Below are 26,735 nucleotides of genomic sequence, written 5' to 3'. Positions count from 1 at the left end.
TGACAGTCTTACACCCCCCATGCCCCAGTCGATATCTTTATTTATATATGAATAACTGAACTGCATCTTTCAGTTTTATCTGGAGACTTTAAACGCAGAATAAAAGCTTGGGAGTTAAACTGCTTTTAAAAAGGCCAAAAAACTGGCAAGAGGGAAATGTATGCCTTTAAGAAAGGATTTATGTAATTTACATGTATTAAAATGAGCCATTTCCTCTTTAAACATTGGGGCAGCTGAAACATTTAGAGTCACTGAGCTGTAATCACAAAGACTGGATGGATTAGATAGATACCTGAAGTTTTAAAAAGGGACATACAATTTTTCTAGAGAGGGATACAAAATACGTTGAAGTGACCTGATAGTGCTACCCAAGAGTCCAGGAAGCAGTTTGGGATTCACCAACTGAACAATAAAGATGAGCAACAAGAAGTATGAATTAGAGAAACATGTGGCCATTCGTCCTCATTTGATTACAAAAAGAATGACCAAGAAGGTACCTTTAAAAGTATGAAGCTTTGAATTGTAGTAGGTGAAGGAAAAAGTCAAACAACATACATTAACATTCTGTGGCTTTTGTAAAAGAAACACCCCACACCGCTGTTCTGTATACATTTTGCTAAGGTCTGTTTCAAATCCACTCATTAGCTCACTCTCTAGGAGAACACTTCTTGTACCAGAAAGAATGACGGAGAAAGTGACAAGAGGCCTTACCTGTAGGGATAAATGCAGGCTGTTGCAACTGCATGCTAGCTAGAGCCTGTTGGTAGTGGAAAACGCTCGGGTTAAAGACTGTGGTGGCACCATTGTTTTTTTCAAGTGCTGGCCTCTTTGGTAAAGGTTGAAGTGCACCAGGCGGCAGGGCCTGTGGATGAGGGATTCGTTAAAGACAAGTAGCAAAAAAAGGGAAAACAAAATTAGACAAAGCATGCAATAAATATGATGGAGCCTGACCTGCAAATCTCCTGCAACTGTATCAATTTAGCAAGACAAGAAACAGAAGAGCAGCTAATCATGGTGAAGTAGTAGGTAAAGTCACAGGTTTACTAGGTAAGCAATTAGTAAAGACAAGAAGAGAGGGTCCAAAAATAAGAGCGCTAGGAATGCTAAGGAAGCTTCTCAATCGGACTGATTTATGCGCACAGGGAAAAGGAGGAAATCATTTGGGCAAGACAACAAAAAGCAGTTGCAGGCAACAAGTATTTTAAAACTATCAGCGAAGAGAAACACAGACAGCAATTTAGAATGAGAAGATTAGCATAAGCAACAGCACAGCAGAAAAAATGAGATGCTTGCCTCTGCTAATGTTGTTTGTCTAAATATCTGCCTATGTGTGTGAGCATATTTACATGGAGATTGTATTTGTACTAGGGTGGCAAAGTGGTAGCAGCTGCCAGTTATATGCCTGGGTTTCTACCCGTTACTAGAGATGATGAACAATACTTAATATTGGGCCTGATTCTCCTTTCACTTATGACAGCTTTACACCTCTAGCAACGACCTTGACTTCAGCAGAGTTGCACCTGATTTACAGTAATGTAAGTGACACGAGCATCATCCCTTTATGGTTTTATGTTCTTTAGAATATAAATATTTCTTGCTGACAGTTTATATGGAACATGTCTAGTGACAAGGCTGGGGTTTGTCTTCCTAAGCAGCAAATCTTCTCCTTTTGTTCTATCACATTACAGAACTTCCACTCAGTCAAACCTGTTTCATGATCAGACTTTAACCTAGCTCAGGAGCTTTTCTTGGTAAGTTATTCATCCTTCACAAAGTGTGTCTCAACAACACAGTTGAAAGTCAAGTTCTTAGGAAACAAGGAGCACGGCTAATGATCTACAGCTTTTCATTGTATCAAGGGAGAGAATTTCATTCCCCGCCCCTCCACACACATTGTGATAGGAAAGGCTGCTTTTCAGTTACCCCTACAATCCTTCTGCATGTAAGTTTCCTTTGACTTCATTGAGATTTCAGGCAAGTGGAAGCCATACAGGATCAGGTAGTTTCTGCCTGGCTGATGGAATGTAGCAAAGCGATGGCTGGCAAATAGGATTATCTGTTTCAATCACTCCTATTTCTTCAAATGAATGCAAGTCAAGGTTCCGAAGCAAAAAGAGCTTTAGCTAACAAAGGGTTAAGGCTACACACAGAGCACTTGTCAAACGACACGAGGAAAGCAGCTTATAAATGGCATGAACGGAAATATACAGTAGACTCTATCCATTAAAACTTCCAACCGTTTGTTGCTGTACAGAAACAGGTTTCACTTAAGTTTTAAACTGCTACAGGAGACTGCGCATCTGAGAAATGTCAAACCAGGTACCTCCACGGAAAATGCGACTTCCTTATGCCTGTGTTCCCAGGGCTATTTTTGTTTGGGTTTTTGTTCCAATGCAATCAATTTACCAGAAGCAATTCTACTTGCAAAAACTGCTCTCAGATAAGCACACCACTCCCACTGAAGCCTGCGTGTATCCTTGGGCAGAATTTGGACAGGGAGTATCTCTCTAGACTTAGCTGGTCAGTTATGGAGACAGCAAGTGTAAGTGGGTTAAAGTTTTCAAATGTGGGTACTGAAAGGTAAGCACTTAAATCCACATTTAGAGACCTATCAAAGAGGCCTCACTTATAGAGGTGCAGAGCCTGAACATTTCATATTTCACTGATAATTATGGGATAAAGAGTCTTTCTCCCTGAAGACTATATATATGGTCATCCTACATAAACATAGAACATGTATGTATATGTATGTATGTGCTGTTCCTCCATTCTTGAGCCCGGCCCCTCAGCTAGTGTAAACAGAAGTAGCTCCACTTCCTTGAAAGAAGGTATGTTGATTCACACTGACCGAAGATCTGGCCCATGTAGGCTCATATATGAATCATGGCCAAAAGGAAAAACCTTCTTTTTCAGGTATTTCCCCAAAAACTCAGACAGGAGGTCACTAATTACAGTGAAGCAGCTTGCCATGTGCCCGGCAGAGAACCACAGACTCACTGCCCTACTGAACAAGGGCACATGTGGTATCGCACGGGAACTACCCAGAGTTCAGATGTTAGAGGTAGCATCTGGGTGCCTGTCTCTGCTTCCATTTCAGAGCTGTCAGCCAGGTGATGGCCTTTGGGCTGTTCAGTTCCATGACGGCTCTCCCAGGGTGGCTGTCAGTTTGCTGGGAAGAGACCCTGAAGACACTTCCCTGAAGTGCCTGACTGCCATATATGCTACCAGGCGGGGCAAATATTGGGGAAAGGTGGAGGATTTGGGTGGGAAACATCCTCCTGTCAGGATGTGTGTTGCTTCTCCAGACAGTCTACAAAGCTCCAGTGTTCTCTGTGCTGTTGAAGCCACTGGACCCACGGTTTGGCCTGAAGTAAAGAGCAATACCATATCGAATTGAAAAGGCAGGGTGTGTGTGAAGAGGCAGAGCTGGAATCTGGCCAGCACATTGGGGGCAAACAAGACTAAATCTTGTGAGAAATGGGACGAGATCTTTAATGGCCTCAAACAGTCAGGGCCTGGGGTTCAGCAGCTCATGGGGACAGTGCCACTTCCAGCGGCACATTTCCCATGCTATCGTGCACTGATTCCCAAGGGAACAGCCTGACCTGCTGAATCAGCCAAGGCGCTCCCTGCAGCACCCACACTGGGCAGCAAGGGGGTCATGTGCAGCCTGTGAATGGTGAGCTGGACCGTGCTCAGGCAGGGATGTCAATTATTTGTGATTCGTGCTCTGTGACTGGTCACCTAAACGAATGGGATAGTTTCTGCTTCCTGGCCTGATTGAGGCTGACCTGCATTTGTGTGCTAGTCATCCCTGCGTTCACACATGAATACAGGTATGGCAAAGAGAGTCATTCCTCAAAGCAGTGTGAAAAGAAACCTTTATGTTTGAATGGCTGAGTGACAGTGGATAAAAACAGGATGCTGCCCGCCTGGCTGAATCCAAATACGATTCAGAATTGGCCAACGTGTTGGTTAATAATTTCCCCTCTTGCTTTTGCTGTTCATGCAGGATGTTTACTAGCCACTCAAAGTTTTACTTTGACAGTAATCTCTTTGGGGCAGGGATTGTCTTTTTGTTCTGTGTTTGCACAATGGCTCCTGGCCATGACTAGAGTTCCTCATGATATGGTAACACAAATAATACATAATAATTTCAAAGGGACTGAGGAGGGCACTCCATAAATATCAGAAGCAACCTGAGCACTCTCTTTGTCAGATGATTTTTATACACTACCCTAGGAAATTATTTTTTTGGTGCAGGATCCAACACCAAATGTTCCAAAATCCAGGCTGTTCTGAGGACAGCAGCGTGGCTGCAGACAGCAAGCACTCAGCTATTCCATGGTAGGAAGACTATTAAAGTTACTTAAGCATTTTGGGCTAGAGGCCAGATCTGTAAAGATATTTAGGTGCCTGGAGATGGAGATAGGTGCTGAGTTGAATTCTCAAAAGTCCCTAGAGCCCAGATCCACAAAGGTGCCCTATCTGCATCTTTAGGAACCCAAATACCTTTAAAAATCTGACCCTATATCCTCCAGTGCAGTGGTTTTCAACCTGGGTAAGATTTCCAATAGGGTCCACACTTCCATTCAAAAGGTTTTAGGGGTCCGCAAATGAAAAAAGGATGAAGACCACTGCTCTAGTCTGTCCATGTTCTGCTTCTGAGGATGGAGAGGGGAGAGTCAACGTGAGTTCTTTTCCACCCGTCATGTCTCCAGGACTGGGAGTGGTGGTTTTTGGGAGGACATGACATCCACTGAGGGAATTCTCAGATAGCCAGCCAGGCTGGCTTTGTGCCAGCTGACTGGCACAAATCATCTACAGCAAGAGCCAGCAATAGGCCTTTGTTGTTTCCTTTTTGTGCGCTCCAACTCCGATGGCAGTGAATGGAAGCTGGTGCCCTAACAAGATTTCCTAGGTAGCTGTTGAGAGTGTTATTCAATATTCTGATAGGGAATTCTACTGCCCATTTAAACAAAAATATGAAGTCTTAAAGGGTCCTTGCCCTAAAAATTACACCTCTATTGTAAAACATTCACCCAATAGAGGGTTTAAACAAATGTGTTAATCTCTCAACCTCTAGATTAGCTGATCAGCCACCGACCAGAACCAACTCCCATGGAAATCGGTGGGAATCTTCCCAGAGAGGTCAGTGGGCTTTGGAGCAGGTTCTAAATCTGGGCCCTGTCCTCTTCAGTGTGTCCCTTTAAGGATTGTAATTACTAGCAAAAAATTGCAGTGACCAGTGAGTTTCCCGTTTCCTTCAGTGGTAAACATTTCCATTCCTCCCCTAGAGGGATGGTTTCTTTTCCTAGGCTGTCATGGTCACTGCCTTTGAGGAAGAAGTGGGTAAAACAGTATCTCAAATGGGGCGGATGGAAATCCCAAGTTTTTGGAAAATCTCAACAGGACTGAACAGATTAAGAAAAAAGTAACTAGTAAAAATTAACATCCTGTCGTACAGCCCACATAAAACAAAAAAACCTCAGCCTGAAACAACTGGCAATAAAGCCCTCACTGTTGGGGTTTCTAAGGATAAGGCGGCTGGACACATGACAAGAGTGGCTTGAATGGTGTCTCCATATTTAGGCTTGGAAGGATTGGATTTTTAATCAGTAATTGTTGGTAAGCGGTGATTTCACTGTAAACACACACACATGGATGAAAAAATATTTCCATTGAGAACAAATGACATTTGCAGATGAGCAAAGTAGGAAAAATGCTGCTTGAGAACGTATTAGGGTTTGATTTAAGGCTATTTACTTGTAATTGTGACATGTGATGTTGGAAATTTGTGTTCTAGCAGTTTTAAAACTTAAACTTTTTTGAATCTCAGTGTCCACTGTCATTAAATAATTATTGTCTGATCTTCCTATTGTCTGAAACCTGCCCCCCTTTAATTTCCTGCAACTGTGAAAATTTACATCAATAAAAATAAAAAAAGCTTAAAACCCATAATTGTGTGCAACTGTCCAAATTTAAGTCAATAAACACTGAAAAAAATGCTTAAAAATATCAGTATTATCCCTCAAAATGATAAAAACACAAAATGACAGAATTCTGCCAAGCCTATCTATATTGTACTCCCAGGGTTCTCTGACACATTCAATGCCTTTCAGAAAGGAGGTGTGAAAGACATCCTACTATGCCCCATGTTTCACAATGCCACAGATGCTGGTGTTTGAAAACAGGCGGATTAAAAACAGTGTGATAATTAAATGGCTCCAGAAATGCATCTGGGTTTCCTGAAGAAAAGCTCAGATCATGAATAGTTTCCAAAGGCCTAAACAGAGAAATGCACTGTTTGGGCACGGACTGTCGTGTCTGAAAGAACGTTGTAACATTTCAGCTCAGGATGGGCAGTCTCCTCATGGCGCAACACAAAGTAACCAATGAAAAGGTATTCATGCAATCTAAGATGGTCACATGCAAAGCAAGAAGGTGAAAGGTCCAAGTACCAGGTCAAAGGTTGCCTCGAGGGGTCGCTTCAGTGATCTGACAGCTGGCTGAGTCTTAATTAGCAGGCAGCGAGCACATGATGGCAATGGGCCAAAGGGGGGGTTCAAGCACGACAACAAAAAACAGCAAGCAAAGGTGCGTCAAAAGGAGAGCAACATTGTGGATAGGTGAAGAGAAAAAAAAATGAATGCATTATACAATATATTAAAAAGACTAGGCATGCACAACATGGGGGGTTCGCTACAGTTAATTAGTCAGCTGTTTTCTCTTGGCAATCTTTAAGGTCAAAGCAATCCCCCTCACAGATCACAGAAAGCATTTGACCTAACTAATTTCACTGCGGCTCATGATGTATCAGCCTATAGCTACTTCAGAATTAGTTGGTGGACCTGGGTTTTTTTTAAACCATGTTTTTCATGCTTTATTCAATGATATGGCTCGGCATGCCAGACTTAGGGCTTGAATCTGCAGTGACACAGCACACATGAGTCAGTGGGGACTGCTCGTGAAAAGGAAGGAGTGCCTGCTCAGGAAGGGTGCTCTGGCACATGCTTAAGTGTTTTTCTGAATTGGGGCCCAACAGCCTGATCTGAATCCCACTGACTTCAGCAGAGTGAGATCAGGCCCCAAGTGAGTAAAGTTACTTGTGAATTAAGTGCCTGCAGGATGGGCCTTTCAGATAGATCTTCCTGAGCTTTTAGGAGATGAATGGATCCACAATCTACTTGACAGGGGCTTGTTCAGATGCTTTGCATCATACGTGATTCTTGATGAAAGCTCAGAAGCCATTCTTTTCTTTTTTAAATTATTATCCTCACCAGATACAAGAAATGCATCAAACCTCCAAAACTGAATGAATAATGGAAACTGTTTTGGTAGTAAGTGTGTTGCAACAAGCAATCAATAAATATTTTAAAGGTACTAGTTAATGGCATACAAATAGGGTTAATTACTTTGATGACAGGAGCCGGCAGCATGAATAAAACATGCATTGGCTTTAATTTAGTGTAAGTGTCCTAGGTAACTAGTAAAAAGTAAAAACACATGAGTTTACATTTCCCTGACCAAAGATCTGAGTGAAGCAGAGCTGTTCTTTCAACAACAAAAATAATGAAGAATTGCTACTCCCCTCCCTTTTTACAAATAAACTGTGTAGGGCAGATAAACACTAATATAAATTGGTTCTTCATATACATCCTTTCATGGATTCTACTAGAGGACAGCTGTTTTATTCATATAATCCAGGGCACACATGTAATATTGCTTAGTGCCTGAAGGATAATTGCTTCCAGTTTTTGCATTATATTTCATCATGAATGGAAAGTACCCTCTTTTGCTTTCTGCGGGGAAAGTTGCTCCATAAAAGCCAATTAGTCTTAATTCATTAGCATTTCTAAATCAGCAAAAGAAGAACCGTTTTCAATATTAATTATCCATACAAGAATGCACAATAGCAATAACTCCTCCTCCAGACACAGTACCTCACGTCTGCAACTGGGCTTTGCTACCTTTTGAAATGTACTTATGGTACCATACCCTCAGCTGTGCAAATGGATGCAGCTCCACTGAAGTGAACAGAGCTGCATCCATTTACACCCTGGCCCATGCGTACTAAAGCTCCCTTGGCTTGTTTTTAGACCTTTATTTATCACTATGCTGCTTTGGGATGCAAAGACTCCAATTAAAATGCACTCAGGACTTGATTCTGTCTGGTGCTGAGCACCACCTTCTAGCTACAGAGCATCTTCATCTCCCTTTGACTTAAGGGAATCATCGCCTCAGAGGACTGAGCCTTAGTAACAGCACAATGCTGCTTAATTTTCTAGAATCAGCGGGTGAAATCCTGGCTCCACTGAAGTCAACAGTTTTGCCATTGACTTGAATGGGGCATGTATATTACCCATTCAGTTTGTAATCAGATTGGCTTTGCACACTATTCAGACTAAAATGGTAGCCAAGGCTTGCACAGGGAAAAGTTTGTGTTCATTGTTAGTGAAGTTGCATTAATGTTTGATGCATTTCACTCCATAATGTCAAGTCGGAAGACCATGTGCTTTGCCATCACATCCCCAAACAATGAGATACGATACATCATGCTACACTGATTACAATGAAGGGATGGAGAGATGGACACACTTTCAGCTCATCACATAGACTTTTCCAAATACTTAGCATCACTTTTCTACTTCCTGCATATATAAAATCTTTTCATAATGGCTCTATGGTTTGATACGGCAGGTCATGCCCTTACCATTGCAGTTGCAGCTGTCTGGTTCACCTGGTGTTGAGCTGCCTTGATTTTGGCTTGCAGGTGTGCAGGGGGATGAAAGTACTTGCATTTCTCCCTAGAGCATCGGCCTTTGATGTAATCCATGCAAACTGTAACAGTGTTTTCATTTGTGTCTATCATTGCAATATCTATGGGGTGAGCATAACGGCAATCGTTCTCACCACGTGTGCAATTTCCACGCTGAAACTCTCGGCAAACCTTAAAAGGAAGTCACATAGTTGAGCACGACATTGAGTTAGCCTTCTCTCAGCATGTTCAACCAGGGATGGCAGTCGAGAGGGTTGCATTACACTCAGCAGAGCTGTGGTTCTGACTCTACACCCTTTAGTCCTGCTGGGTAGCACTTCACGGTGCTATTCCCCATCAGTCCGGATGCGGAATCATGATCTGGGCTAGCTACAATATTAACAATGGTAACAGGAAGCGTGGAACAGGACACGTGCAGAATTTAAACTTCCCAGGGTAAATTTTGGCTCCACTGAAGTCAATGGGTGTTTTGGCATTAACGTCCAGGGGCGAGTATTTTACCCCTACCTTTAAGCTACATTTTAATATTTCTGCCATTTTTGCCTTACTGAGATCTGAGTTTAAAAATATTCAGCAGAAAAGCATTCTCTCAAGCAATACATTAATGTACAAAGAGTAAGCTACTAACATTTGCAACAAGTCCTGCCTAAGAATACGCTGATCACTTTTCCCAATAAAACTGACCCACCAGTTACATGACAATGAGTTTGATGACAATGCATTAAAACCCAATAATGTTCTCTGAAGGCACCGACGGAACTGCCATCTTTGTGAAGGACAAGTTGTTCCTTATACATTACGAACAACAAAATTTCAAAGGCACAGAGCCACATTTCTGTAAAATGGATCTTCAAGGTTTCCTTGATCTGGGGAATTTAGAAAGATCGCTAACTGATATATTGGGTCAAAATTCAGATGTCCTGATGCTAGTGGTGTCAGTTACACTCACTTATATGCTTAGGGACGGGTCAGAAGGACTGCAGCAGGAAAAGCAATCCCCCGGAGGGTGTAAAGGTGGAAGACAAAGAAGGGTGGTGGCTGAGGATCTGAGTGACATTTTTTTACACTTACGTCCTGAGAGATAATTTACACCAATGTTTGTGACTCCCTTGGAATTTGGGCCATCAGCCCTTAGCTCCTAAAATGTACTTTCTGTCTAAACTCAGCCCTTCTTTAGGTTTTCAACATACATACAGTATTAACACTCCCCAGGGTTCCCCCTAAATAAACAGTGACTACACCGAGGAGGGTTGTCTTATTGGAAAAGACGTCTTTATGCGCAAAATGTTTATTCAATATTATACTTAAACTCCATGACCACCAACCCCCTCCCCACCCAACCTGGCCTCCCTAGAAGAGCGATGCCGTAAGTCTGAAGGGAAACAAAACTAACATTACCACCTCAGCAAGTGTCATTCGCATAGGGCCTGATCCAACTTCCCTGGAACTTAGTGAGAGTCTTTGTATCGACTTCAACAAGAACTGGACTGGGTCCAACTTAAAAAGAGGGAAGAGGCTGTCATCTCCTGTCCAGATTCTTATCCGAAGCATGTCTAACCTAACTCACCACTACGGAAAGTTCTGCCTTAGGTGAGGTCACCCATTCACATCTAAGTGTAACACCCACAGAAAGTGATTTTATCGGATTGTGACCTAACAGAAAAAAGTAAGGCCCCAAAGCACATTGAAATCAAGGGAGAGACCAAGCTCACAAGCTTCCAGCAACTTTGGCTCGGGCTCACAATGAGCAACCCACTGCAGGGTGTGGTAGCACCAACAACTTAAAAACTTCTTAGCGAGGGTCTCAAAATAGCATGCCTTGCAAAGAAAGGGGGTCAGATTCTGCTCTGACACACACCTGTGCATTGAAGGCCACAATGCTGTTCTGGATTTACACTGCTGCAACAGGGAGCAAAATTTGGCCCAATGGGCCCCTTAAATCCCCTTCCATAATATTGTGTTTTACAGTCCACATACCTCCAATTTATCCGTACGCATCAGTTTCTGAGCAACAGAGCCTCCCGGTACTGTAACAGTAGGATTTCCGGAAACCAAGACAGGTGTATTTGGTAAAAGCTCTGCAGGAACCAAGCCCATCCCAGGAGAAACATGACTTAGGTAGGGACTAAAAGCCATGGTGGGACTAGTTGCAAGTGATGGAGTCACAGGAAACGTAGTCTGCATGTAAGAAAAAGGAAAAATATGTTACCACAATGCTCGGTCGTGGATTATGGCAGTCAAAGTCTAGTTTGTAACACTGGAAACCCTTGTAGACAGCGTGGTTAGCAACATCAAAATGCTTTGCTTTTCAGTCTATTAATTTACTGTCATTTACTTGTGATCCATTCGTTTCTATTGACTCACATGAACGTGACACATTCTAAACAAAAGACTTCTTCATTTGTAAGAACAAAGAGTATCGATGATCTTTATAGTTTAATGACACAATGCAGGCCAGCAATCAGAGCAGGCGCAAATTAACCAGTCACCTCACTCCCAACCAGTTTCTCCCAAATTAAATTTCTCCTTTACCTGACCCCTCGATGGGCCTATTCCTATAACATGCTAAGCATCCCGCAAGGTTGGGATCCATATCATTACCAACATCTGTGCTCCTCACACCGAAGCTATTATTTGCACATATATCTGGCATTGTATTGGACCTGTCTGAATGAGAAGACCATTACATGAGGCTCACTAAACCTACAGCTAAGTCACCTTATGCCATGATCTTGTCAGATCTCCCAAAGTAGGCAAGATCAAGTAGGTTCAGTATTTGGAAGAGAAATGACCAAACACCACCCAGGTGACTTGGTAGGTGGTACTCTTCTCTCTGGGCCAGAACTAAAACAGTGCCCCGGTATGGCTTTAGGAGGAACTGGGATACTAGAGGTGTCATGTTCTGGATAAGACATAATACAAAGCTCTTGAGTCTGGACCACACATGATCATTAAAGATCCCATGGCAGTTTGGTAAGAGCAGCAGAGTTGTTATCCAAGCGTCCTAGCCAGTTTCCATCTTGGCAACTCCCTCAGCAAGGTCAGTTGGATAAGAGAATTTTCACTCTCTCTTTTGGCCCAGATCTAGCAAAGCACTTAAGCAGGTGCTTAACTTTAAGCATGTGAATAGTCCCACTGAATTCAGTGGGACTTTTGATGTGTTTAACATTAAGCAAGGGGCTGGGTACTGGACTAGATGATCTCTTGAGCTCCCGTCCAGCCCTCCACTTTGATAATTCTATATGCTTAAGTGCCTTGTCAGGTCGGGGCCCTAAACGATTGCTGTGCATTGGGAAACTACTGCTATGTTTCAGGCCAGAAGTGACACTCTCAGGAATGCGTGAGATGATGTGTGTGTGTGTAGTCAGTTTGTATGCCTTTGTACTTTGTAACATGCTTTGGGAAGGAAGACGCTACCGTGCTGAACACAAGACTATCCACCATTGCTGTCTTAGCAGTCGAAGCTTCTACTGGAGAATGTCGAAGTCACAGAAGTGATGGAATTTAAGGCCAGAAGGGAACACCTGATCACCTAGTCGAGTTCCTGTATACCACAGGCCACCGGTGCCACCCAGCACCCACACACTAAACCCAATAACTGATACTAGACCCAACTGTGGCAGCCTTCAGATTTCCCTCAATTGGCAATGAATCTCTCCACTACAGCTGCAGTTCAGTGTAGCTGCAGTAGGAACACATGTGAATTAGTGCTGCCCCAAAACAATGGTCAAGCCAGATCTCACTCCTGATCTGTGAAAAATGCCAGCTGATACAGAAAGAAGCTGCATGCACGGCGGGCCCGATGCAAAGCCTGTAGAAGGCAATGGGAATCTTTCTATAGACTTCAATGGGCTTTGGATCAGGCCCAGAGTGAGGTGAGCATGGGGGTTTGTAATCATCATCGTTATCCTTCTCCATGACATCAGTCGCGTTCAATGTAAAATGTTGGTTATGACAAAACCCTATTTACACTCACAAATCTCCAATTCTACTGTAGGCAGCTAGACTCACTGCTCAGCAATGAAAACAAGCCTACTCCAAGGAAATCACAAGCGTGTGCACACAGATGTGTGCACACAAACACAAGCTCATGCACACAGATACGCTCATGCACAAATACAGACACATATGCTTGTGCACAGACACGTGCGCAGGCGCACACACAGATGCACCCAGGTTTACGTTTGCTTTTTTATACCCAAAATTCTCTTTCAATTGTGCCAATTTCAGAAAAGCTACATGGGTATATTTTGTTTCTTGCCAGTTCCCTCACACTAGCACTTTCACATACTAGCAAACACCTCGACTGTTGTGAATTGGAATACATTATCTACTCTCCTTTGCCCAAGGTAACGTCAACCCAAATACACCCCACGTTCCTGACTTAACAGCTATCTAGAACGACTCCACTTTTACACAGTTGTGGTGACAGCCAGCAGCATCTTACTTGTCTCTGGGACCATGGTAGGGTTAGGGGTGCAAGGCCATTTCCCAAATACATCCCACTGTGTGTCTCAGAATGAGTTGAGACAGGATGCTAAATCAGTGAAGCAGACACTGTCAATCTGGCAGAGCTAAAAAAATCCTCTCTCTAAGAGATGCTTCCAGTTTTCCTCCTTTGGGTCCACACCAAGCTGGGGCCTGATCCAAGACCCATCAAAGTGGATGGGAGATTTTAAATATTACACCCTTGCGATTTCAGCACACAGCCCTTTAATAAATCACTTTCTTTCCTATTTCAATTCTCTGCAGCTCCCAGCCACACTATATCTTTTGTTGTTAGAAAAACTCTTTGAGGGTCCTGAAATATATGTGGCTCCCTAAAACCGCGCCGCAGGTCAATGGAAGGCAGCAGCGCACAGACTGGTTTTATTTTTAGAAGCGCTAGTAATTACAGTGGCACCTGTTAAACATCTGTTGGCATTGCCATTGTTAATCCTTTTTAAAAGATGCTTATAACCTGGTCAGTTCTAACAGCATCGGGCTAGAGCTTGACGCAGCCCTTGTTTTCTGGACACACACATCCACTATGGCCCAAACTTTCCCGCACATGTGTGCTTAGGTGTGCACACAATTGGTGCTGACCTACATTACACCAGCTGCTCACGACCCCAGGGAGTCGAATGGCCATCCTGGCCAGGAGGCAGCGTGGCGGAGAAGCTCCTATGTCTCCTAGGCAGGGTAAACCCTTGAGGGGAGCCTTTTAGCCAAGTTTATAGCTGACTATGGCTGCTCTGCACCTCAGCCGAGCCAAGGGTGTGCCCCACAGAGGCCTTGGTTCAGAGATGAAGGAAGGATGTTCCTCCTGGCTACTACTGCTGTTTCTGGATGGAGCAGGGCAGGGAAAGCCAGTGGGCCTGGAGCCCTGGGCAGGCACTCGTGGTTCGGGAGGGGAGGCTGTGGGGACTGGAACACATGGCAGTAGCTAGAAAGAATATATCTGAGTGGTGTGAAATATTTCCAATGAAACACCAAACCACCCGCTCCACGAAGGCCTTTGGGTTTCTTTAGGAACTGGAAGATGGGCCCATTTCCCTGAAAAACTCATGACTTCCTGCAGATCCTTCACTCATACCAGGCCCCTTCCCTAGTGGAAAGCAGCTGATTTCCAAACAAATATGGGTGCATTCTGAGCAAAGGGGGCTCTGACATGGTGAAGATTACATCTTCTCAACATGAAAAACAGCCGTCTCCTGGAATTGCATGGAAAAGCAAAACTGAGGGGTCCAACATGTCTAGAATAAGGCAGTGGGAAACATCCAGGCAAAATGATTCAGAGACACCATCCTCAGTTTTCCCCAACTCATGTTCTCTCTCTCGTTCTCCCACACACAGAGCCAGATTCTCTGCTCTATTATGGCCCCTTCGCACTGCTCCGATGGCAAATTTGCAGCTGGCTTACGTGGCTACCCAGGGATTCCCCCAAAGTACTCAGCATTCCCAGGGGGGTGGAGCTGACCTAGCTGTCTTTCCATCATGCGCCTGCCATCCCACAGCTCATCCTCCAGTGTTTTCCAGGACTAGGGGAACTTAAAGGTGGTGTCATATCACCTCTGCCCAACCCTCATCTTCCTGGTCCTGAGCACAGCAGAGCTTGGCTGGATTGAAGACGCACACACACGCACGTGCGATGGGACGTGAGAGTCTTAATTGCTGCAGGTGACACGCACATTGGTTTACCTGATTCTCAGGAGGCATCAGCTGCACAGTCCTCAAGGTTTCATAACAATGGCTTCTGCTTGTATAAATTCCACACTCCAGTGCTGCTGACTGAAAATCCCCACCCTGCCCTAGGGCTCAGACTGAAACTCATAAGCTTCCCATTCATTTTCACTTGGACGGCTGCAAGTTTCCACTCCTGCCCTGCCACAGGCAGCCAGCTACTGGCCACGTGCACTGTAGCCCAGCATCATGCAAGCCTTCTCCAGCAGCCTGTCCAATGAACCTCAGTCTTGACTTACAGTACAAATCCTGTCCTTGGCCTTTCCTTCCAAGAGACTGTTATACAGAAATGACTGGAGCAGCAGCTGATAGTACCAATTCATTTAATTTGTGACCTATGTCGAAGCAGACCATTGTCAATATGAAGTGTGGTTAATGCCCTGAAAAAGCCCTGTAAAAATGGCATGGGGAGGGTCTGGATTTATTGTGTTTTACAAGTGAAGAAGATGGCTTTCCTAATTGCCTGGCTCCCGCATCATTACCAGTAACAAAGACTCTGCTGGCCAAGTTCCGTTCTCCTGGAAATCTGTGCGAGCTCCCCGTGCCAGATTCCTTCCTGACGTAAATGCAACAAACTCCTCGTACACAGTCAATTCCTGATCAGCACAATGTAACTGTTCCAAAACGCCTGGACTCAAGCATCTCTCTTTGAGACCCTCAAAGACAGCTTAATCCTGGTCCCCTCGCTCACGTGATTAATTACTAATAATACTGCCTCCGAGCTCTTAGCTAGTGCTTTTCATCAGTCGATCTCAAAGCGCTTCACAAAGGAGACAAGCATCATTACCCTCATTTTACAGACGGGGAAACGGCACTGTCTGCTTTGTGTGGGGAGCGGGATCTGGCGCCGAGGACATTTCTACAGGATGGCAATGTTTTAGGGGCAGTGTAATTGTGTACTGTATCCTCTCATGCCCCTTCAGCGTATGGCATGGCAGCTTCCGGGAACTTGTAGCTCTGAGACCCCAGGGGAGGTAAAGTTTCAGGACAGAGCTCCGAGACTCTCCCTAACATCAACGTGAGCTGCTCAGCACAGCTCCCGAACAGCAGGCTGAAAACGCTCCCCCCCTTTAGATTGTTTCAAAGCTTATGAGAAGTCCCAACTGTCTAAGTTCCTTCTAAGCTGCACAGCCCCACAGCAGGCTATAAAGGGCCACACAGGTCGGGAGAAGTGCCTCACCCCCCCTCTCCCCTGGAGCTGCCCCGAGAGAGAGGGCTGGGGGAGTCCTCACTCCCTACCACAGCCCCAGGGCAGCCTACACCCCAAACTCCTTATCCCTGGCCCCACCCCAGAGCCTGCACCCCCAGCCAGAGCCCTTACCCTCCCACAAACCCAACTCTGCCCCAGCCCTGAGCCCCCTCCCCACTCTGAACCCCTTAGCCCAACCCCTGCCACACATCACCTCCATATTGGTGCACATAACAAAATTCATTCCGCACATGGGACGTAAAAAATTAGAGGGAACACTGCCAACGGTCTCTATAAATTGGGTCCACTGCATGAGTGGGCACGTAAACAGGCTTTCAGTACGCACTGTCTGTGCAGTCTGTATGCTCTTTTGGGCATGGACTAACAGGCTTTGGATCAGCTAACCCACTTAGCACATGCTGGGCACTATATAAATAAGGCTGCTACTACGACTAACTAACATCTCAGCCACCTTCAGAGCCTGGAAGACACTGGAGCAGTGAGGTTTAGAAAACTGAGATGATCCTTTCTTGTTGGGAGAGGGAGCAAGCACGTGAGAGCATGCGCGCGTGACAGAGCGAGCGTGCGAGAGCGCACATGCGTGACAGAGCGAGCGAGAGCAAGCCCACGTCTATGAGAAAAAGAGAGATTGTGTATGCACGCACGTGTGTTTGAGACAGACAGGAGAGTTTAATCTCTGCACACGATCTGGTATGTTCTAAAGCAAAAGAGCTTTAGCTCTTTTTTTCTCTTCCCACTCTTGCAAGCCCTGCCATGCAGGTGGCAGTGCCCCTCGCAGACATTTGTGTTTTTAAATGTAGCACTACCAGAAGCCCTGAACCTAAGGGACATCGGTTACATTCTGGTGTCAGGGCGCTACAAACTGACAGCAGCTACCAATATGGGTTCATCAATAAATAAACGCACTGTCAGCAAAGTCAAGAACAGCAGGGCTGAAGCAGCTGATGGGAAGGAGGTTCTCGATGGGTAGGTGGACACAGAACCCTGCTTCTTTGGGAGCCATTCAGTGAAGTGTACCGTGAATAGATTGAAGGGGGAGAGCAGCTTAAATAAGCAGCTAACCTCACTAGATGGAATGAAGGAGACAATCTAAATTTCCTCGTTCGCTGACTGAAAACAAAATGTGTGCTGCACAAGAAACCTCCCCATCTCAGGAGAGGGGCGAAATAAAAGCTTTAAAAGAGGTTCTCAAAAGACCATGGCTGCGTGATGGCCTGGCACAGAACACATGCCAACAGCTTAGGCAAAGGGAATACGGAACAGCAAGCGAACCTGGCTGGCTGACACACAGGGGCTGGGGTAGCTAACCCGAGGGGCAGTGCTTTACCTTACCCAGAAGGGCCCTGGGGGCTTATCGCTGGGATCAGAGTAAGGGGACACTGTGGATGCCAGGGGAGGAATAACTAGTGCAGGAAGCGAAAGGGTGCCAGTGTGGAAAAGCAGCACAAATGCATCTTCACAGAGAAAGCCTCAATCGTCCAGCGAGCCAACCGCACCGCCCACCCCATCCAGAGCAGCGTGTCTGTGGGCTGCTCAATGTCAAATGTTCCTTTGTGGATTCTAGAGTGCAGCTTTTTCTGAGGCGTGAAACACTGTGGAGGAATGAGCCCAGTGGCAGGTCAAAGCAGTGTAGGAGCAGAAGTCTGGCAAACAGGCAGTATCCAAGTGTTTCTTCTGCATGCTGCATTTGGCCCGGGACTTTGGTCTGGGCCTTGCACAGAGTTAACTCTCCTAACAGATTTGGAGCTGTGCTGAATATCCCTAACAGAAAACATGCTAAGGCTGGTGCATAACACTGTGGGTGTGAACGGGAGGCACTGTTTTGATAAACAGCACTAAAACGAGTCCTATGTAAGACAGAAATGCTTGTTACTAATCCAAGCAAAGGAATTGCCTCTGATCCCAGAAGTATAAATGCAGAAGCAGCATTAGGTAGAAGAATGAGCCAGTTCTCTGCTAAGCAGTGCCATCTGGGCTACCCATATGTACGAGTAACAGCACTGGTCAGTCCACAGCTGAAACTGCCCAGGAAAAGGTTCTGTAGTAGTGTGACCAAAAACAAGGAGATTGAAAAACAGGATGCAAAAATGTTACAAATGAATGCTGAGGGCACATCCTCATGATGTGGGACTCGTTGCAGATAAGCTCTGGGATCTTTAGCATGGAGGCTAAGCACATGGAGATGAATGCAGCTGGCTCGAGTGTCCTTGTGCCTGATGAAAACAGATGGTCTTTAATGGAAGAGAAACCGTTGGCTCAAAGACGACCTTGTTTACTGGCATCAGTGATGTAAAGCAAGGGTATAAAATCTCATGCAGCCTGCTTCTCAGCAAACAAGATCTTCAGTGCTTACACAGACGGACACCAGATCTATTATTATTAATTTGTACTACGGTTTGGCTGAGAGGTGCGAATCACGATTGGGCCCCTATTGTGAGGAAGGACAAGCCTATGTTTAGGAACTGGCCTGAGATCCAGGTTCAAATCTCTGCTTCCACAGACCATCCATGAGACCTTGGGCGAGTCCCTGCGGGAGCATCTCCATGTGGAGCTAGAAGTGTAGTTACCAGCTTGCTAGCTGCGATCAAGCCAGTGTGCCAAAAACAGCCGTACAACTGCTGAGGAACAAGCCGTGGGATGATCCCACCCAGGACCATAGGAACTTAGCCCATCCCGCTGCCCGCAGCGTGGGGACACTGGTGTTCTCAGCACATCGGCTCGGTCAAAGCTAGACCACCTAGCCAAGCTGGGAACACCACATCCAGCTCTGCGAGTAGCTGTACTCTCAGCTCATCTACGACTCAGTTCCCCCTCTGCAAGCGGGGATAACAGTGCTGCCCTGCCTCGTGGTGTGGAGTGTGGGATAAATGTATCAAAGCTCGGACACTACAGAGATGGGCGTCATACAAGTACCTGAGATCGGGTGTGCGAGATACTGTAAATATACCAGGAAAGAGAGAGACCCACCCTGAAAGAGCTTACGGTCTAAATGGACCATAGAGACAAAGGGCTCAAAGGAAAACAAAGGCCCAGAGAGAGATGAATTGACTTGCCTAAGGCCACAGGGCTGCTCAGTGGCAGAGCTAGGATGGGCATTGAAGACAGGTGTCTTCACAGTTCTCATGCCCGATCCGCTGGCACCTCCATGTTGATGGTTAGTGGGGCCTGACATCTTTGTCCCAACAGATTATTTTATGTGTTGGGCAGACAGTTGTCTAGCAAGCTGGGTAGCCACTGAAGTCAGCTTTAACTCTGCTTGAATTGTGGAAAGAAGAATGCAGAGGGCTGAGGATCTGGCTCTAAAATGCAGCACTTCTTGTGGACACTCACTTGCCTAACAAAGCAGACAAGCACTACCAGAAATCAGCATGGGAGAAATCAGTTACAATACTATAGTGGGGCAGCTGCCCCACTCCTGCAGAACGGGATAAAAGCAGCCCCGGAGACGGCTAGGACTGGGAAGAAGAGTGAAAGCAGCTGAGGGAGTGGCTGACCACAGGTGTGGCCAGCCCAATCAGGGCCCAGCTGACCCTGATAAAAGGGCTATGGGCTAGAAGCTGGAGGAGTCTCACTCTAGCCCTGGAGTGGGAAGGGCCAGCTGCTTGGGAGCAAGGTACCTGAAGCAGAGCAGTGCTGGGGAAGGGCAAAGGGAGCTGGGGAACTCCAGTCTGGTAAACCCCCAGGCTGCAGGCCTTGCTAAAGGCCAGGAAAGGTACTGGGGTGGCAGAGGGGCAACCCAAAGATAGGCAAAGGCAGCAGGTCCTAACCCCTTGCCAACGATGAGTGGCCATTACACTGCAGTCAGTCCCAGTGAGCAGGGGCTAGATGATGACTGGCAGTAGCCACTGAGGCAAGATGGGTTTAGAGGGTTGGGGGTTCCCTGGGAGGGGAGACCCAGGGTGTGGGGGCACTGCCAGGGGGCAGCACCCCAAGGTAAAGGGGCACCGGGGTCCGGGAGGGACATGGGAGCCAGTGGCAGGTGAGACACTGGCCTGTAGAGGGCGCTCCATATGCTGGAAAAGAGCTAATTACCAGGACAACCAGCAGGAGGTGCCGCACTAGTGAGTCCTCGCCTCACTACAAATACTATTAACTGGAACTTCCATCTTACTGATCAGTTTAAAAGAGTAAGATGCAGCTGTGCTCCCCCCTCAACAAGACATACAGCTCAATTTAAAATGAATCCATGTAAAACTAGGCCCCAAACAGCTTCCAAATTGTTCAAACTATGAAGATGGCTTCCTTTAGATGTGCTGTTCCCCAGCCTCATTGACACCAACAATTAAGGTTTGGTTTGGGCTTCCAAAACTTGCCTTCAGTACTATATACCAAACACACACAACAAAGGTAAGATTTTAACTACTGTAGAGTTTTACTTGGCCCCCAGCTGATCTCCTGGAGGGGATATACCCAAAGGCAGTTACAAATACACCGTGATGGGAGAACACCCCATTTCATGCCGTAACTTGAATTGCTGTAAAAAAGAGCTGTCTGGAGCACTTTGTAAAACTGTTAAAAATGCCAAACATCCCCTTGCTTCTCAGCCTCACTGCAGATACTAAACAGCAACATGATCCCAAGGCCTCAGAGCCAGACATTTACACTTGAAACTTGCAATCTCCAACTCACACCTGCAAACCACGTCAGCGGGTGTGCAGCCTACGGCAGACACAGCACTCAAAGCGCAGGCCTGCTCTCGGGAGTGACTCCATTAAAAGGGCACTGCGTGGCTCCATGCTCATTGGCTCAATAAATAAAGATCATCAGGACTCGGGGGAGAGGAACTGATACCGAGTGCAAGCCTAGGACAGGACGCACCGTTTCAGGAACGCTGGTTAAAACCTGCTCTCTTGGGTGCTATTTTTACAGAGCTGCTTTTCAGGATGGCACTGCATTTTAAAACATCTAGGGGTGCAGTTATCCATCTTCTTCGTCCGTACGGCTGGTGTACAGCAGCAACTACAGTTCCACCTGAAGCTGATCGAGCCAAACGGCTACACTGGGAGCAGCAGAATTTATTGCAGTGATGCCTCCTTCATATTTATACATTGGGCAGTAGGTAGTGATATGTTCAATGGTCTGTCGTGGGGAACCACACTTGCACGCCGGGGAGTCCTTGATTTTCCATTTGTGCATTAGATATCCACATCTACCATAGTTGGTTTGACCTCGGTTCAGAGCTGACCAAGATGACCGTGGAAGGTCAAACCCAGGAACCCTCTGTGTTTGATCTGGCACAAGGTGCTTATTGTTTTAAGTCTTGTTGAGCCCAATCTGCTTTCCAAGCCTCCTTCTGATCGTAGCCCAATTGCATGAGACTAAACGAATGTTCCCAGAAAGGCTTGCGAGACTTAAGACATTGTTGTCAAGGTCTTGGTGAATACGAAGACCTGGACTGGCTGAGCTTCATGGAATGTGGCAGCAGTTCGGCGTATCGGCGGGGAAGCAATGTTACACAGAACGGGTATCCATGGTGTTGGAGTCAACTTAAGGGTTCCTGTGATGCAACACAACGCATCACTGTATTCAGCCGGGTATCCACAAGTTGTGTGTAGCTGCATCTGCTCCACACTGGCGCACAGTATTCAGCTACTGAATATACAAGTGTTATTACAGATATTCGCAACACTGATGCACCCCAGGTTGTACCTGCTAGTTTCTGGATTACGTTGGCTCTCGTTTTTATCTTTGCAGCTACCTTTTCGAGATGATTATGGAAGGACAGGGTGCGGTCGAGTTTCACTCCGAGATATGTTGGAGTATAATCATGTTGCATATTTGTACCATAGAAAGCTACTTTCAGTGTGTTTTTGGCACTCTTATTATCAAGATGAAATGCGCTTACTATTGTTTTTCCAGGGTTTGGTTTTGAGCCTCCATTTCTGGAAATATTGCTCCATATTTTGGAGGTCCTCAGTTAATGCTTTCTCAATGTCATGGAGGTTTGATGCTTGGATTGTCATGGCAAGATCTGCACATGCAGTCATTGGTTAGAGCTATTTACATACACTGCATCAAATCCAAGCTCTGGTGAACATCCCAGTGAAGCAGACATGGTGTTTGTCAGCTTGCCGATCATGCGGGATTTCTTCTGTTGTTGCAGCTAATATCCTTCCTGCTTTGAAGAATTTAGTTTGCGCCCAGCAGGTGGACCTGCCCTTCTTCTTCTGACAGGAAAAATTATCCAAGTTCGCTCTAGTGTCGATGTCTTTGGGAACACCTGGGCCAAGGAAAGGGTACTCTCCTGCTTGTCCTGATGTTGGTGTAAAATAAGTGGAGTAGCTGGAATCAGCATGAGAACTGAATTTAGCTTTGTGAGCGGAGTGAAGGAAAGAAGAAAGGGGGAAGTTTTCATTGCAGGCCTTCTGGGAAGCAGTGAGCAAACATAGTATCATCCCAAATATAGTTCAAAATCTGAGCATACTTCTCGTCAGTTCTGGCTACTTCTGAAACAAAGAATCTACTGGACATCAGGGAACAAATTCAGGCTCGGCGTAACTTCACTGAAATCAATGGCTTTACACTAGGGATGAATTTGGCCCACAGATTTTATAATGGGAAGATGTGAATTTTCCAAAGAGGAAATCCCAAAGCTATGTTGAGTAGCTAAGATGATAACATCTTATCATTGGGAACTCCCCATGGAGGAAAACCCCAGCTCAGGACACATTGCTTGAGTAAAGTGCTAGGAATGAAATGGGAACATTTTCAGGGAATTCAGGATTTCCTTCGACGGACACCTGTCCTCTGCTGTTAGTACTTCCCACAGAATGGTGATTCTTTTGGTGCGAGCCCGTCTTGTCATTGGGGAGCTTGCTCAGAGGCTGTTTCTCCTTCAAATTAACCTTCCTGGGGCAAGGACTCAGCAGATCTGGGCTCAATCCTACTCTCCTGTGGGACCTGGGGCAAATCATTCCATCTCTTTGTGCCTCAGTTACTCCTCTGTGAAATGGGGATAACCACTAAAATACCTCTCTACACTGCAGGGTGTGGTGAGGAGAAGTTCATTAAAGCCTGTGAGGTGCCAAATACCATGGTGATGGGCACCAACAAAAAGCTGCCCTCAAGTTACGCATGCGCCTCGAAGGGCAGAATTTGGCTCTGTGTTTAATAAACAATTTTAATAAAGCTGTACAGTGTCACCAATGCATCAAGCAACAGTACAGAGAGGAGAACAATAGCCAAGTTCCCCTGCTGAAACATGATCTCACCGAGTAAACATGTTGTTTGGAACTAGGCTTTAACAAAAGTTATCCTTCTGCCAGGGAGAAAACACCACCCATGTCGCTGTGAGGATACACGTCTGCTTTATCCGCTACAAAAATCCCAGGGCTCTCAAGCTTGTCACAAAGCCACAGGGCCATGTCTTGAACTAAAATCCCATTCTGCACTGAGGCACCAGCATTCCAAGCTCAAGACAGGATTTCGCAGAGTCACAGACTGTAAGGCCCAACCATGGCGGTCATCTGGTCTGACCCTCTGCATAACACAGGCAGACAAGCTCATTGCTGCAACATGCCTGTCACTTCTGGCTGCGCTAGAGCAGGGCTTTTACACATCCCTGGGAAAGCTGTTTTTATGATTAATCACCTTCACTGTTGAAAATCTGCACCTCATTTATTTCTATTTCTAATGCTGTCAATATCAAAGAGGCATTTTAGGCACCTCTGACATCAATCAGCAGCCACACACCCCATATTCCAGAGATGGTAACCAGCAGCTTAAACGACACTAACATAGTCCTGCCCGACAGCGCCCCGCTCTGATGTATCTGGCTAATGCAAGGGCTGGTAGTGGAAGGACTACTCAGACCCCAGACAGATGCTTCCCATCCCTTTTCCCCTCACCTCTCTGGAGAAAAGCAAATCTCCCCTCAATCCGCTGGATATGGGCGGCATTACAATGGACTCGCATTTAATAAACAAGGGCTACGTTGGGCCATTTCAGCACAACCCACTGTAGGTGCAACTAAAGCAAATATATTGATTCCTGGACATAAAACCAAACAGCTCTACTTCTTAGCCTGTAAGCTGGTTGGGGCAGGGGCTCGCTTTGGTTATGCATACACAACACCTACCACAATGGGGCCTAGAACCCTGATTAGGGTCTCTAGGAAGTACTGCAATACAAATAATAACCAAAACAACAACAGAGGCCAGCGCTGAGCTGAGTACAGGCCCTCTCTGTCTCCTCCCCTTATATAGGGTCTGCAGTCCAGAGACCGACTAGCATCAATACATTCTGAATCTCCAACCGTGAGCTACTGGAAAGGGGGGATCATTCCAGATACAGCATGTGAAATTGACAAACTGAACAATGGTCTGTGTGCATCCTCTATTGTATCCCTTCCACCTTCCTCTGTGGTGCAAACCGCAGGCTTGCAAATTCCAAACTGATGTTCGACTTATTCTGTCTGAGTGGTAAAGCAAGGCAGTTCCAAGAACAGAGGAGTGTTAGACCTGAGGAACAAGAAGCAGTAAGACTGGATGCATTTGGTCTTGCCCCTCTGGTTGTCCACTAACATTTCTAGTGCTCATGGCCCCTACAATTTCATGGATTGGGGGACTCAGAAAAGGAGGGTAAGTGGCTTGTCAAAAGCTGCACAGTGTAGGAGCCAGGACCAGTATGTTGGAGCCCCTAGAGCCCTGTTCTGTACTCAGACAACCAAACCAGGCCTTTCTCCAAGTTATGCCAATGTACAGAGAGGAGGCTGAATGCCAGAATCTTCACATACGTTCTATTGGCCGTGCTCTTTTACTGACGAGACTGTGGCATTAGGCATATGAATCTCCCCACAGAATGAACCAGCATGACTCAGTGGGGCTTACTAAGGGACCTACCTCACTACATCTATTTCTTTGGGTCCTAACCCTGCAACTGGATCCATATACGCAGTCCCTTATCCCTGCATGAATTCTCATGAAAATCAATGCGGTGCCACCCGGGCACATGGGTTCACCAGTACAAGTCTGACTCCAGGATCGGGGCTCTCATATGTAAATATTAAAGCAATCTGCGCAAAGAGGAACCTAAATAATTTCTGTTACTTACAATTGGCTGTAGTTGAGCGCCCGGTAGCATGAACTGCATCTGTTGTGCAAACATGGCTGCTGCTGTCTTTTGCTGGATCAGATTGTTGCGTCCATTTATTTCGAGCTGTGTTTTTAAGTGCGGGGGAGGGTGAAGATATTTGCAGTTCTCTCGAGTACACCGGCCCTAAAAAATAATGAAGCAGTATTTCAGTGAACTTAACACTCAGAGTACTGGGAGAAAATCAATTATTGATGTGTTTGGAGAACTGTAACAAAACTACCAGCTAAGTGGGGCATTCTGCTAAGCTATTTTGCTCTTTTTTAAAACCATCTGTCATATTTTTATATGACTATCAGTTATGTGAAAACAAACAATTCTACAATTGCTGCACCATTATAGGGATTGCATCAAATTAAACTTCAGCCTAAAATATAGGTTTGCTAAACACACCAAGAGCGTTCTTCACAACCTAATACAAATAGAAATATTTATGAACTATCAATAAAAACAACAGCAACAACAATAACCATTTTTTCATTTTTCTGTGGCTCTGTGAACCCAAACACCAGAGCACTGGGCTGCTATATAACAACTGAAAGCGAAACCCTCTAGTATAAAAAAGTGAAATTGACCCCACCAGTCCCTGTAGAGACCTGAGTGAAATGTAAAAGTTAAAAACACACCTATGGTGAAAAGTACATTTGTTTTCAAAATTCTTTCAGTTTGAATCATTTCAGGGTATTTGGTACCACAGGGAATGGCGGAAAACAGCCATGGTTCCGTTTAAACTATTTATTAAAAACAGTAATACAATTGCCTTGCCATTAACTGCCTGGTTTTTCTTTTCACACAACCACAGGGAAAGGAAATGACTCCTGAACAGTGCAAGCTTAGTGCTCTCAAGTCATTTAATATCGATTGAGATGATCATGTCGGCTTCCAAAAGGCAGCTATAAAATGTCACAACCAACAGCCTGAGCACACTGCACTAACTACCTATTTTCTGGTGCGTACAGAAAATTAGTAACAAATTTGGTGACACTGAAAAAAAAATTCTTCCAAAAATATAAAAATAACTCCTCTAAAAAGATCTGTTTAATTTATTCCCTCCTGTGTTACTGTTTCCTTTCTCTTTCTGGAAAAAAAAAAAAAAGTGTATGCATCTCAGTACAGAGATGGTCAGTTCTTGCGGCAGGGCCTGCCTTTTTTGTTCTCTGTTTGTACAGTACCTGGCGCAACGGGGTCATGGCAAATAGTAGTAGTAGTAGTCATGTCAAATAATTACAACAGCAGCAATGAAAACATCATCAGCATTATTCATAAAAGAACAATTCGCTAGAACAGCCATCCTGGGATTTAGACATCCGTTTCAGGAGCCCGTGTTTGAAGCAGAATCCTCAGCTTTAAGAAAAACCACAGGGCTATTCATCCAAGTCATGCTCCCTGAGTGTTTGCAGGGTCAGGCTCCAAATGACTGCAAAACGTCAGTCG

At 45.5% G+C, this 26,735-nt stretch overlaps 1 protein-coding gene across 4 annotated transcripts in view; it reads right to left on the bottom strand.

Annotated features, from left to right (window-relative positions):
• Nucleotides 1-26,735, bottom strand: part of MBNL3 (muscleblind like splicing regulator 3) — a 75,825-nt gene that overhangs the window by 11,557 nt on the left and 37,533 nt on the right. For 3 of the 4 annotated variants that reach the window (XR_012640808.1, XM_074962750.1, XM_074962751.1), the window contains exons 2-5: nucleotides 25,263-25,427; nucleotides 10,757-10,957; nucleotides 8,714-8,950; nucleotides 712-862 (exon numbers count right to left, since the gene is read on the bottom strand). Coding sequence is in view for 3 of the 4 variants with exons in the window: in XM_074962750.1 (XP_074818851.1) it covers nucleotides 712-862; nucleotides 8,714-8,950; nucleotides 10,757-10,957; nucleotides 25,263-25,427 (754 nt within the window). In the remaining variant the exon portion in view is untranslated. Of the gene's footprint in view, nucleotides 1-711; nucleotides 863-6,461; nucleotides 6,516-8,713; nucleotides 8,951-10,756; nucleotides 10,958-25,262; nucleotides 25,428-26,735 lie in introns of all 4 variants that reach the window. The other variant, XM_074962752.1, reaches the window with a different exon arrangement.

Source organism: Natator depressus, chromosome 9 (genome assembly GCF_965152275.1).
Source record: "Natator depressus isolate rNatDep1 chromosome 9, rNatDep2.hap1, whole genome shotgun sequence".
NCBI lineage: Eukaryota > Metazoa > Chordata > Testudines > Cheloniidae > Natator > Natator depressus.
This window is presented reverse-complemented; position numbering and strand designations above follow the sequence as displayed.